At 30.2% G+C, this 14540-nt stretch overlaps 2 protein-coding genes across 6 annotated transcripts; both read left to right on the forward strand.

Moving 5' to 3' along the window:
- Positions 1-881: 881 nt before the first annotated feature.
- Positions 882-7959, forward strand: LOC137831136 (mitogen-activated protein kinase 20-like). 5 transcript variants are annotated; one of them, XM_068638687.1, is made up of 10 exons: positions 882-1433; positions 2940-3344; positions 3693-3820; positions 3962-4021; positions 4736-4885; positions 4992-5147; positions 5314-5525; positions 5649-5747; positions 6683-6840; positions 7207-7959. In XM_068638687.1, the coding sequence occupies exons 2-10, from the start codon at positions 2948-2950 to the stop codon at positions 7653-7655; spliced, it is 1809 nt and encodes a 602-aa protein (XP_068494788.1). In that variant the 5' UTR covers positions 882-1433; positions 2940-2947; the 3' UTR covers positions 7656-7959. The 5 variants fall into 5 exon arrangements, with proteins under 5 accessions (XP_068494788.1, XP_068494786.1, XP_068494785.1 ...); XM_068638685.1 differs by having other exon boundaries at positions 890-1433; positions 2946-3344; XM_068638684.1 differs by having other exon boundaries at positions 894-1492; positions 2946-3344.
- Positions 7960-8881: 922 nt separating this feature from the next.
- Positions 8882-9832, forward strand: LOC137833042 (peroxisomal and mitochondrial division factor 2-like). The gene has a single exon (XM_068641431.1). The coding sequence runs from the start codon at positions 9143-9145 to the stop codon at positions 9710-9712; it is 570 nt and encodes a 189-aa protein (XP_068497532.1). The 5' UTR covers positions 8882-9142; the 3' UTR covers positions 9713-9832.
- The last annotated feature ends 4708 nt before the right edge of the window (positions 9833-14540 follow it).

Raw genomic sequence — 14540 nt, forward strand, 5'->3', positions numbered from 1 at the left:
TACTTTCTTTGTAAAATACTAGACAAGTTGTTATAGAAATATATACTATTACACAAGTGAATAAATGTTTGATTAAAATCTCAAAGATGACTTGAATTTAAATTCTTAAAATTCTCCTTTTACCCTTTTGTATAATAATTATAAAACAATTATGCTAATTTGTTTTATTTGAAAGGCATCACCTTACCTTTATTTATTTATAAAAGAAGTAAATGAAGATATATATCTTTGTTAATATAATTGTAAACATCTGTATAAAATCAATGATAATTTGTAGTGTCAACTTCTGTATTATATTCATGATTTATTGTAAAGTTCACTAATGGGATATTCATTAATTTAATTATGCTCATGAAGAAAAATTCATGAAAAAAAATATTTTAAATATTCTAAGAATTTTCAACTATTAGTTAGAATATATTACATAAATCAAATAATTTTTTTTTATTCAAAGTGAATACCACCACATTTTCATGCTAATTTTTCCACACTACTTCAAGAAAAAGCAAACAATATTAAGATAACCAAATTTAAATTCTTTACTGAATTTTAATGCATTATTTATTTTGAAGAGAACAATAACATAAAAAAATTTAATAGAGAATTTAAACTCCTAATAATGACACACTACACAAAAAATTACCGCCACCTGGCACTCAACTTACAACCACAAGCCACTGAAAACCCGCCACGTGTCCTGGACCTGCCCAACATGCCACCTGTAGGTCGCAAAGGGAGACGTAACAATAATTCCATAAAAGGGTAAGAGAATCTCCCTGTGCCACACAAATTTACTAAATTACCCTCCACCTTTTCCCCATTACACAGCCTCTGTTTTGTAAAATTTGTATATAACAATTAACAATAGCACACTCGTATGTGTATTTTTGTGTATTCAGGTACGTATCTCTCCATATATGTTACGGATAAGATATACTAAAGGCATCAACTAGATTTAAGCCTCAAAGTTCTAAAAGAAATTTCCATTTTTTTTCTCTCTCTCTCTCTCTCTTTGTCGGTGTACGCATATCTTATGCACCTGCTTTCTGTTGTTGTTCTTCTGGTTTGGCTTTGTGGGGTGTAACAAATTGTGGTTTTTTGGTTGAGGGTAACTGAAAGGTGGATTTTTGTGTGGAAAAGAGAGTGCTTTTGCTGGTGGGGTGGAGTGTATGATAGACGGTGGTTTCTGGATTTGCAGTTTGGTGGTTTTGGAAAGGGAAGGTGCATGTGGGATCTCAATTGGGTTCTATGTTTGGTGAAGAAGGGTTTGGGGGAAGGGAGAATAAGCTGGCACTGTTGTGGGTTTGTGATAATGAGCAGGGGTAGGTGGGGCAAATGTGGGTGAGGAAAAGGGTGTGAGAAATTTTATGTTTTGAGGGAGGTGAATTTGAGACCTGATTTTGTTCAGTTTGGGCTTGATCTTCACTCTATAGGTATGTTTTGGAGAATTTTTGGGTGTCAGGGGAAAATGCAGCGAGAACACTGGAAAAAGGTGGAGTTTTTATTGTGTGGTGTGTATTTGTGCTGATTGGCGTTGTAATTGTGTAATTGGGATTGGGGAAAAATGATTGATTTTGTGTGCTTTTGTTTAATCTGAATGTTGTGTGAGAGAGAAATTTTTTTAGTGTGGTGAGTCCATGGTTGTGTTGGTGAATGAATGGTTTATGCTGAGAATTTTTCAATATAGCATGTCTCCTTAGAGTCCATCCATGATTTGGTTTCTCTTTCTCTAGAATGTTTCTAACACATGATTTGGTTGGCACCGCAAGATCTTTTTTTTTCAACATTTTTCGGAGGGTTTGGTGAAATTTACTTGCTTTTTAAACGAATTAGATTGCTTTTTTATTGACCCATAATATTTTGATTTTCTCTTTCCACACTTGTTGAGTTGAGCCTTGTCAAGTTGGTGTCAGTACCAAATGGCATTCCCTGGTTTACATGCTTACAAGTTTGACCTAATCGGATAGGATTTTGTCTACTATTTATTTTTGTTTTGTTAGGATTCTAGTTTATTCTATTTTCTCTGTGCCTGCATTCCTTCTTTTACAGATTTTATGGAATGAGTTTCATTTATTTTTGAATAATTAATTATGTTTAATAAAGTGTATAAACACTTGAGATTTGGAGTCGGTGAACGCATGTGGATTTTATGTGTTGATGCTTGATCTTGCAGAATCAGTGTGTACATCCCTGTTGAATTGAAAGAAAATAGAAAATCTTGATTTGCTTCCATGTAAATATGTATTTGATTTTGAACAATAAGTGGTGACATAATGTAGAAATATGTATTTGATATTGAAGGGCATAAGTAATTTTCTTTTTTAGTCTACATATAAACTTATTTTATTAATAAATTTTGATGTATATTATTAAAATGTCAATTTAAACGTGATACACATAGTTTATTTAAACTTTTACATGTATTTTAAATGTTATATAAGTTTGTGTTTTATTTTAGTTTTTAGCATCATAAAATTATGATATTATATATTTTTTAATATTTGTTTCTGTATTTTTTTATTAAAATAATTTTATTAATACTTGTTCAATCCCAGTTGAACAATACCTTGAACCAGCAATTACCAGTTCAATTTTAAAAACATAGATCGAAGCAATGCATGTTTTTGTGTTTAATATATATAGGTTAGTTTGGCTGTGTTATTCCAATGTGTGTGAAAATGATCATATTCTTGGAGACAAAATCTAACTGTTTTTGAGATTATAACACTTTTTGATACTATGGTAATTCCATGATATGAATTTTCTAATATAAAACAATCTTTTTATTCTGTATGTTAATTTATCCGTGAGAAGGAAAACATGTTTTTTATTTTAATTTCTATCTATATTGAAGTTTTTGCTTTTACTTTGTTGCTTTAGTTTGATTTGCGAATGTTTTCAGACTTTCAAAGTCTAACTTTCTGGATTTTGCTCATAAGTTACAGAGATGGACTTTTTCTCTGAATATGGTGATGCCAACCAGTACAAGATTCAAGAAGTCATTGGAAAGGGTAGCTATGGTGTTGTCTGTTCAGCCATTGACACTCTCAGTGGAGAAAAAGTGGCAATTAAGAAGATTCATGATATCTTCGAGCATACATCTGATGCTGCTCGAATTCTCCGTGAGATAAAGCTGCTCAGACTTCTTCGACATCCTGATATTGTAGAAATAAAACACATTATCCTGCCTCCATCATGGAAGGACTTTAAAGATATTTATGTTGTTTTTGAGCTCATGGAGTCTGATCTTCATCAAGTCATTAAAGCCAATGATGACTTGACAAAAGAACACTATCAATTTTTTCTTTATCAATTACTTCGAGCACTCAAGTTCATTCATACTGGTAAACATTGCTATGTTTTAGTTACTTGTATATGTGAATGCACATTGTGTGGCTAATGCCTATAACGTGTGCCTTCTACTTTCAGAAGTTGTATCTGAAACTGAATGCTTTTCAAGCATTCCAACCAATAGTGATGTTAGAATTGTGCACATTATCTTTATCAGTTGCTTTGGTTTCCTTTTTTATTTTCACTTCCCCCTTGAATCCTCTTAAAATTGCATACCTTAAGTATTTGTCAAAATGTGAGACCTTCGTTAAGGGGAGGGTCTAACATTTGTCTATTTCTTAACAAGTATGTTAGCACTGATGTCAATATTGGGTATCTAATTCTTAACTTGTATAATGCAGCAAATGTCTTTCATCGAGATTTGAAGCCAAAGAATATATTGGCAAATGCAAACTGTAAGCTTAAAATCTGTGATTTTGGGTTAGCTAGAGTTGCCTTCAGTGACACACCAACAACTATATTTTGGACGGTATTTTTTCTGAACATTTGCATCGTTTGCTTCCTTCATATATTTTAATTTATTTAAGCTTTTCTTGTTTTCATTTTTGTTGTTATTTGGGAGGGAAGAGAATGAATTTTCTTTTTCCTTGTTTAATGCATTTGTCTGTAGGATTATGTTGCTACAAGGTGGTATAGAGCTCCAGAGCTATGTGGATCATTTTACTCAAAGGTATGGATTTTCCAGATTTCTCTAGACATTAAAAAAGTGAGAGACAAAGTAATGTACTGAGTGTCGACTTACCATGCCGTCATCAAACATTCATTCTTTTATCTCCTTTTCCATCAATTAGCTAACCACATGACCTAGGACTGAAGGCCAATCTGTTCTTTTTGCTATCAGTCTGTAAGTTACATATGTTTCTGGTATTTTTTATCTGCCATCAAACCAACACTTCAGTTTTGACTGCAATACCATTGTCTTTGTGAAGGAAATTTGTGATACATTGAACTAACATTTTGGTGTTCGATAATAAATTATTTTTACTCTGTGTGAAGCTAATTGTGTTTCTCTGTACCGGTAGTTTTTGTACGTCATTGGTATTTGTTTTTTGTCAAGAATCATAATTATCGATAGTAGCAATATACGGTTTAGCATATATGTGGTGTATCTTGTGAGTGGACTGGAAGCAAATTACTTACATTTACAAGTAGAGATATATCCATATGTTTCTCGCACATTATAAACTTACGAAGCATAGTAAACATGGGACACTATTTCTTGTATAGCTTTAAGGGAAAACATCTATTTATGTGAATAGTGGCTGTTGTTAAATAGTCCATTCTGAACTTTTTATTTTATTTGGTTGCAAAATGATACACCACAGTGGTACCATTTCTAGGTTCATATTTTGTAGGTCTAAATTTTTAGTAAATTTTGATGCAGTATACACCAGCAATTGATATATGGAGTATAGGTTGTATCTTTGCTGAAGTACTAACGGGAAAGCCACTTTTTCCTGGGAAAAATGTAGTACACCAATTGGACCTGATGACAGATCTGCTTGGGACACCTTCACTGGATACTATATCACGGGTAAATATTTTCTTCAACTGTAGAAGAACCATTCAAGTTGCGTAGCTTAGTTCTGAACCAAAAGTTACCAAAGCCAGCTTGTAACCATTTTTTGTGATGGATGCAGGTCCGCAATGAGAAAGCAAGGAGATACCTAACTAGCATGAGGAAAAAACAGCCTGTGTCATTTGCTCAAAAGTTTTCCAATGCTGACCCTTTAGCACTGAGACTACTGGAAAAGTTGTTGGCCTTTGATCCAAAAGACCGGCCTACCGCCGAAGAGGTTTGTTTGTTACATTGTGCTCTACTGTTTATGTATGTGTATTGAAATGTGGTATCTATAATGTGGACAATAAAATATATAATGAATCATAACAGTGAATAACAATCTATAATGTGGTATCTTGACAGTCGTGCTTAATGTTTCTTAAATATTTTTGTGTGTTCAGGCGTTGGCTGATCCTTACTTCAAGGGGCTGGCAAAAGTTGAGAAGGAGCCATCTTGCCAGCCTATCACAAAAATGGAATTTGAATTTGAAAGACGAAGAGTCACAAAGGATGAAATTCGAGAACTGATTTTCCATGAGATTCTAGAGTATCATCCTCAACTATTGAAAGACTACATGAATGGAACTGAGAGAACTAACTTTCTTTATCCAAGGTTTTTGTTTTAGTAATTGGTTTCCAACTGTTTATCCATGTTATCTTTTTTGCCATCTTGATAATTGTCAATTTCGAATTTCAATTTCATCGTAGTTTACTTTTTTGGTGCAATTCTTTACAGTGCCGTTGATCAATTCAGAAAGCAGTTTGCTCATCTGGAGGAAAATGGTATTAATGGTCATGTTTTGCCACTTGAAAGAAAGCACGTTTCTCTTCCAAGGTAATATTTCTGATTCATAAATTCAGTTGCTCATTGGATTTCTTGTGACATTTGATACATTCAAATTGCAGTGGTTACTTTTTATTATATTATGCATATGTTAAGATGCTAATCACAAGATTGAAAGTCCTATAATATAAATCACTAATTTGATTTTAGCCATGATCTATCAAATAGAGACATGCAAAAGTAGATTTTATCCATTTTATTGGTTTTTGTTACAATAGCAAAGTAACAATTGTTGACAAGAGAATGGTGTTTTTTTACAAAGATGTGACTGACTCTCCTTTTAAAAGTAAAGTACCAAAAATGGCAACAACTAGGAGTTGCTGATCCTTTGTTCAGGCCTGCTAACATTTTTTATGAAGTCAGAGTGGTCTATAGTATGGTAATTTATAGCTGACAAGCACTTCTTGTTGAAGTAACTTCCCAACCTTAGTATTTAGCTGCTCTTTCAATATCTTAGCATAATGTGCAGCAATGACAATTTGGTAGACCAAAATCAACCTCAACAACTCCATGCTGCATTTCTCCCATTCTAATATCTTTTCTTTTTTATCTGTCTCTTAAGGTTTTTATGTAGAAACCAAGATATGTAATAAGCTTTCTTGATCCCAATAAAATAATTATAAGGTTTGCTATTTTAACATTTTCATTTCTACTTCACAATAAATACATATATTTAAATTAATTAAAGATTAGGTGGATAATATGGATATAATTGAAAAAAAATTTAATTAGTATTATCTTGAACTTTAAAAACAACATATATATATATATATATATATATATATATATATAGAAACAAAAATCGTTCAAAAGTATGACAATTAAAAGGGAATGGAGGAACTATTAATAATTTGTATGATTCATGTTGATTTTAAGGAGACCATAATATGTTTGATTATATTCTCTTGCTTTTGACTTATTGACAGGTCAACCATTGTACATTCAAATACAATACACCCAAAAGATCAAACAAACATTGCTGCCAGCAAAAACCGACCAACTGCTGAGGAATGCAACAGGAATTCCAGAGATGCAAAAATTCTAGTGCCAAGGTCAATGCAGGGACCACAAAGAATTCCACTAGGTATGGGGTTGTTATCATTGTTATCTGTTAAGTTTACATGCATAATCATTGATTAATAATTAAGGGAATGTTTGATTCCCTTCTACCTTTTGTGTTTTGAAACCATTTCACATTATTCAGCAATTAATTTCACATTATTCAGCAATCAATTCCTTATCCAAAATTTGTTTAGTTTTGAAATTTGTTTTCGGAACAAGTGTATTTTTTTTAAGCCAAAATTTGGAAAGAACTGATGAATGTTTTCTCATCCTTCAATGCAGTATCATCTTCTAGGAGCCACCTTTTGTTACTATATTATAGAAAATCGAAAACCCTTTTTTGAAACAATAAACAAACAAGGCCTAATAATCTCTTTTTCTTTTCCAGCAAAACCTGGTAAAGTTGTGGGGCCAGTTGTTCCATACGACTTCGATGACATTGTCAAGGATTCTTATAATCCTAGGTCGTTTATCAGAGGTTCTGTGCTTCCTACTCAACCTGTTCCCCCAGCTTACTATTATCATCAGAGATCTAGCAGTGGAAACCAAGAAAGGGCAGCAACAGAAGCTGGCAAGAGTGTGCCTTCGCAAGCAACACATCCACAAGAACAAGTTGGAGTTAATCCCAAGATGGCACCTGAGATAGCTATTAATATTGATACAAATCCCTTTTTTATGACAAGGGCAGGAGTTAACAAGTTAGAGCAAGGTGATCAAATAGTCATAGATACAAACTTGTTGCAGCCAAAGACATATGGTGGAAACAGTGCTGCAGCTGGTGCCCCTGCTCATAGAAAGGTAGGTCCTGTTCAGTATGGTATGACAAGAATGTTCTAGAAGAAGGGTGTTTTTCTTGTGAATAATTTGACCAGGGGGGGAGGAAATCTCTGCAGAAAAAGGACATTTTTAGGACAAGAGAGCTGTTGTCTTGGTGATGGTTTGTATAAAATGGGAGTGAGGGAGCTTAGAGGGAGTTCTTCCCTAAAAAAGTGTTAGCTTTCTCTGTTCTATAAAGGTATGAATTTTGGTTACAACTATGCTATCTAGAGACTTTTGATAAAGAAATTTAGACCTGTATTATAAGTTAATCCCCACAACCTCAGTTTTGGTGTGTGCAGTGAAGACACATCCTTGAAACAAATATCTGGAGTGTTTGTACTTCTAAATGGACTAATTGGATTTCACAAAACTAGCATCTCATATACCTCAACAAATATTGGCTTTGATGAGAATAAAAAATATAAACAACTTAAATGAACAAGATTTGTTTTTTGGTCTTTAATTTTTCACTCTTGAAAAAATTAAATTATTTATTTTGGTCTATGTTGTCATGGGTCAATTATTGTTTGTGTTTAATAAACGATAGTGTACTCCAACGGTGACACTAGTTTTACGATAGTGAGTCATTACAAGATCTTTAAAATTTTCAATTTAATTTAAAATAAAGTCGAGAATTAAAATAGTGATTTTAGGTTTTAGAAAAATCATAGGAAAAGTAAAATATTTAACGAGAAGTAAAGTCAAAATTACTAAAATAGAAGACAATTTACTAAGGGAGTCATGAGAATGTGTGAAATTGAGATTAATTCAATATTTAAGGAGGCATTTGATAGAATATATTTGATTTAGTTTTTCTTTTAATTTTAAATTGGACATGTTTATTACATTTGATTTAGTTTAAAAAAAAATAGTAAACAATGTTTCTCATAAATGAATTTTGGTAAAATTTTATAAAAAATAGTTCTCATGAGGTGACATATAACCTTTGTAAGTTAAAATGAAATTTTGCAATATAAAAAATAGCATGTTATGTTCATTAAATTATTTAATGTATCAAATAATTAAGAGGAAATTTATGTAAATATTTTTTACTAAATTTTATTTGTTAGTTTCTGGAATATCTTATTTTTCTTACACCCAATGTTTCCTAAATAAAATGTCATTAAATTTCTATAAAAATTGATGTTTAACTTATAATAAATTAATTTAACCTTAAAAGAGTTTTTATTTTTATTTTTCTATAAAAGTTAATTAAATAAAGTTTCAGCTAGATAAGGTTTTTGACGTTTAAATCCAACATTTCACGAGGGAAAAAGAAAAGCATAACAGAATGAAACTCTAAGCGCGCGAAAGTTGCATTCTCTTCTCCCTTTCCCCGAAAATCCTCCCAAAATTTCTCGGAAAATGCTCGTCCTCGAGACCTCGTCATCGTTTCTCTCGCACTACTTTCCACTGTTCCCCTCGCTCCTCCCTTTCGCCACCGAGAAATCACGAGCACTCTTCACACCGATCTGAATCTCCTCGATTTACTTTCTACCACCGCGATGGATATCGCGAACGGCGCCGTGTCGAAGATGGAGGCGCTGGAGCGCGATAATGCGTCGAAGAAGGATGAGATCCAGGACCTGAGGAAGGAGATCGAGTCGCTGCGGCGAGAGGCGGAGGAGCTGGAGTCAGAGGTGAATGCTGCCGAGGAGGCTGGATCAGAGGCGGCGGCGCTGAGCAGCGTGCTCGAGGATCAAGAGAGAACGCTGGTGTTTCTGGAGAGAGAGACGAAGACTTTGAAGCAGCTGAACGCAGAGTGCGAGATGAAGGTGCGCGATCTGGAGCGGAGGATCGGCGTTCTGGAAGTGCGGAAGAGCGAGGAGCAGAGCAAGAGAGTTCGCGTGGAGGAGGAGATGAGAGAAAAGGTTGGCGAGAAAGAGAAACAGATTGAAACGCTAAAGCAGAGAATCAAAGATTTGGAGGAAGGGAAGGCTGTTGAAAGGATAGGGAACGGAGAAAGAGGAAATGAAGAAGAGAAGAAAGGATTAGGGTTTATGTGGCCGCTGGTGGCTGCCGGAGGTGCCGCCGTGGTTGCTGTGTTTTATTTCTGTTTTCGAAAACTTAGGTGACACTTCAAGGTGACATACTCAACTTCATTCTCTTTTTTTTTTAATAATAATAGGAATTATATTAATAATATTTTTTTAATATTCTTTAACACTTTTTAAAATGAACTATTCTTCAATTAATAATGATTATTTAAAAAAAAAGTAGAGTATAGAGAATTTCTTTTGTTAACTTTATACATTGAAATAGTATAAAGATTAATTTTAATCACTTATTGTTGTTGTTACATTTTTACACTTTTATATTTAAATTATTGTTTTGATAAAATCATTCTTTATTGCAGAATTAATGACATTTTTATATATCAAGACTATGCACTAGTGATTTTAATTAGTGTTTATGTTTTTTTTACTTAATTGAAAAGTTTATTTGACTTTTATTTCTAATGTTGAGTAAACACGATTTTGTAGTAGCTTGTAACGTTTGTAAATATTTTTTGAAATGGTGTTCAGTAAGCTCTAATTTTTAACTTTTTATAATTATTTTAGTTGTCTTTACAATATTTATTATTATTTTTTGTTTTTTATATAAGAAATAATTTGATATTCTGTTATTTACTTACAAAACACAACTTCATTATTTTCTTAAACATGATGTGGAAATTTTTTATTTTACTTTTTATTAAATAACATACCGACACCGAAAAAAATGTTTTATTTTGTGTTATATTACATTATTTATTTTATCTGTAATAACATGTTTCTTTTACAAGATTATTTTACATTGGTTATTTTTAACTATGACAATATTATATTATTTTTAGAATTATATTTTAAAATATTTTAAATATTGCATTAATGAACATAAATTGTTATCTAAAAAAGTATGGAATACTTTATTCTAAATTTGAATAAAAATATTGGAAGTAATAATAATAATAATAATAATAATAATAAAAACAATATAATATGAAAAAATATAGCAATTAAAATTATAAAATATATTTTTTTAAAATTTTCGTTTGATGTTTGAAAATTAATTTAGGTTTATTAAATTTTATTTGATTTACTTGAATTGAATATTTAGTTTACTACCACTAAACACAAAATTGATTTAATATTAAATAATATTAAGTGAAGTTTTCGGTGGATGTTATTCTTTTATTAAAGTTTATAAGTTTTTCTTAATTAATATTATCTTTAGTTCATATTGATAATAATAATTTTGGTTGATATTAATCATAATTATTGTATTTTTTTTATCAAGTTTTTGAATAATGATACTGAGAAAAATGTAGTAGTGAACATTGGTTAAAATTTTATTAATCAATGTTATCAGAATATTTTTTTTTCTTTAATTAGTCATGTGAAATACAATTTAAATGTACAAGGGAGCGAGTATTTATTTGTATCTTAATCCCTCTTGATTAAAACAACTTAATTATTATTTGAACATAATTATTTATCATTAAAAATTTAAGTATTATTTAAAACATATATACTCTTAGTTATTATTTGGAATATAAATACTCATAACTTAACCTTGAATATTGTTTAAAACAATAATTACTACTCACTAGATAATCTTAGATAATCTAAAATACTATAGAAAATATAGTTACTTTTGATTAAAGGTTTTACAAAGAAAGAGAGTAATAAAAAAATCATAAGGATTTTGTTCACTAGGTAAAGAAACATATCTTTTAACGAATATAGGGTAGAACACTATTAGTTTGTTATATGAACATATATTATTCTTATGAAATTAAAATTAAGGGCATAAAAAACTTTGAGCAACAAATTTGTAATATTTTGATGACTTTTGACCACTTCGTTATTTTTCTTTAACTTGGAAGACTATTGATATGAAAATTTATGTGGCATTAATATTTGTATATTCTTTAAACAACATTCTGATTGTGAAAATAAATTATAAGGCCTTAGTGAGAGAACTTTCATCTAAAATGGAGTAAAACTTATATTCACATGTGACAGATAGTCTTTCCAATGTTTACACAAGCAAAATCGGTTGGATAGACGTGAAGATGAGAACATTTTCTACAATACAAAATAAACTCAAAGAATTTCGTTAGGTGCAACGTTAACTTAGAAAATGTGTGTATTTTTTAATAAAAACTGTGCTTTTCAAATGAGGCTCACACATGCTATATCGTCTATCAGATAAAACATTATGTGTTTCACATGATTTATTTTCAAATTATCATCTTACTGACGAATCATATTTCTGCTTACACTTTGTTGTTTAACTTCATTTAATCAAGATTAATAAGGATCCGTTAGACTTTATACTAACAAGCCTAGTAAAAAAACAATCTTATAAATATTGATTAAGAAAACCTTTTAAATAAGTAATATCTCCATCAAAATTGATTTAACCTCAAATTAGTAAAATAAGAAAAAAATACAAAAAAAGGAGATAACACTAGTGCAAATAATGCATATTACACTAGTTCTAGAAGACATATTATATCGATACTTCTATTGACATAGGTTTTAACGATGTAAAATGTCAATCACATATTACACCGTTTATAAAAACCAGTGTAATATGTGTCAAAATTTGAGTAAAATAATTAAAAAATATAGCACCCAGAAGGAACATATTACACCGGTTGTATGCCATAATTGGTATAATATGTGCTTCAGAGTCACATTCAATCCACATATTACATCGGTTAGGACTCACAATCGATCCTAATTCTTCAACACCATTTTCATACACATTAGTGATACAACTCACATTTATCCAACTTCGATCCATGACTACGCAATAGAAGAACTTATCTATCATTGTCTCTCAATTTTTATTCAATGTATTATATAACACAATACACATTCTCGAGGGTCTATCACTCCTAGACCCAATACCAAAGCGTTCAACATATAACAATTTAAAAAAAATTAAAATATAATACATTATATTTCAAACATAATACATTATAAAACACGGTACACATTATTGATGGTCGATCCCCTCGAACCCAAAACCAAAGCGTTCACCATATAACAATTAAAACAATAATTAAAAAAAATTAAAATATAATATATTATAAAATACAATACACATGTCTGAGGGTTGATCACCTCCAAACCCAATACCAAAGTGTTCAGCATATAACAATTACAAAATTTAAAATATAATACATTTCATCCATATACATTATAATAAAACTGATTACCTATATAAGCAAATACTTTAATTTGTAAAACAAATAATAAGTTAAAATTAAAATAAAATTATTTTAAAACTTTTTTTTATCTATGAGAAACCTATTATACCGGTTGGACTAACCAATTCGTTTAATATGTCTAGTGCCAAACTTTTTTTAAAAACTTATTTTTTACCTCGAGACATATTACACCGGTTGGATCAACCAATCGATGTAATATGTCTAACGCTAAATTATTTTTTTTTAATTTTTTTTAACTCTCAGAAACATATTACACCAGTTGGATATCAAATATTTACAAAAATGACACCACGTTTTTATTTATTCTAATTATCAATTAACCAATCTAATATATTCTTGTAGCATGCTTTATTTACACCAGTGTAATATGAAATAATATCAAATTATTACTTAAATGAAGTTTTAAATAATTTATTTTTAAATAATTAAATTTTAATTAAAAATTTTAATTTCTTTTATAATTCTCTACTCCAACAACTTATTTCATTATAAAATATTTTATTTTTTTTATAAGAGAAATTCACTTAACATATTCTCTCCTCCCAATGATAATTGTTTTTTATTCTATTGGTTTGATAACATTTGTGAATGACTAGAATAAGTAATTTAAAAACAAATTATGCATCACCTTACATTGTTTTTTAGAATTTTGTTAATTAATGTTTGTTTATATTAGTTAAAATATTAATGCAAACTATTAATTTAAAATTAAAAAAAATTAATCACAGGAGTTTGGTCCTCTAATTATATTTAATATTTACCTGATTTGATTCTTTAACTTTTTGGTGTAAAATTATTCCTGTCAACTTTTATATAACAATGTTAAATCTTACCGAAAATTTGGGTTTATTTTGGTACTCTAAAACTAAGGGTTTTTCAGACCTAAAATTTGAGAAATTTCACAATTTAATCAAAGTAACTTTAGTTTCATTACTCGTTAATAGGATTCGTTAAATGTAATCATTTTATGAGTTAGTGAGAGGCAATAAGCACAAAATCAAAGTTCTTGCATGTGAAGTATACTTTTAGGCGTGAAGCATGAAAATGAGTTCATGTATGCTTTAATCCTTTGAAGCATATTGTGGTAACGATTTAAAGTATATATAATGATTGAACAAGTGATGTTTCATCAATCCATAAATACTTGCTCAAATGATTTTTTTTAAAATATATTTTAGATCATTGTGCTTCAAACATTGCTTCTATATACATGATTTTTCACTTAAAATAATTCTGATTTAATTAACTTTTTATCACTTTTCTTTATTGTAAGACTTGTTTTCATCAACAGAAGACTTTCTTACGTTCAACTTTGTATACATATTTAAGATAATTAAAGTTATCCTCTTGTACTAACTTTCATATATAATCATTAAATAAATGATAACTTGGTGGGTTTTCTTTCTAACTCTCTTAGTAACTTTAGTGGGAGAAGATTGATGAGGCTTATCGCTAAATTTGGAGGGTTTTGTGAGAGTCTTACTTGAATTTAGGTTAAGAGTCGTTGTTGCTGGAATAGAAGGTCATGCATAAATGGTTTAGCCTCTATTGGTATAACTTCTGTATACAAAAATTTAAATTCTGTTACAGGAAATGTGAATATATATTATCATTGATACATCATACTAACAAATGATAAAAGTAAAAGAATAGATATATAATGTATGTCAAATGTCAAT

Source organism: Phaseolus vulgaris, chromosome 6, assembly GCF_000499845.2.
Source record: "Phaseolus vulgaris cultivar G19833 chromosome 6, P. vulgaris v2.0, whole genome shotgun sequence".
NCBI lineage: Eukaryota > Viridiplantae > Streptophyta > Magnoliopsida > Fabales > Fabaceae > Phaseolus > Phaseolus vulgaris.

Coding starts and splice junctions, on each gene's coding strand:
- LOC137831136 (XM_068638683.1), top strand. CDS start 1,436: ATGTTTTGGAGAATTTTTGGGTGTCAGGGGAAAATGCAGCGAGAACAC. Junction 3,345..3,692: donor ACTCAAGTTCATTCATACTG/GTAAACATTGCT, acceptor TGTATAATGCAG/CAAATGTCTTTCATCGAGAT. Junction 4,886..4,991: donor CACTGGATACTATATCACGG/GTAAATATTTTC, acceptor TGATGGATGCAG/GTCCGCAATGAGAAAGCAAG.
- LOC137833042 (XM_068641431.1), top strand. CDS start 9,143: ATGGATATCGCGAACGGCGCCGTGTCGAAGATGGAGGCGCTGGAGCGC.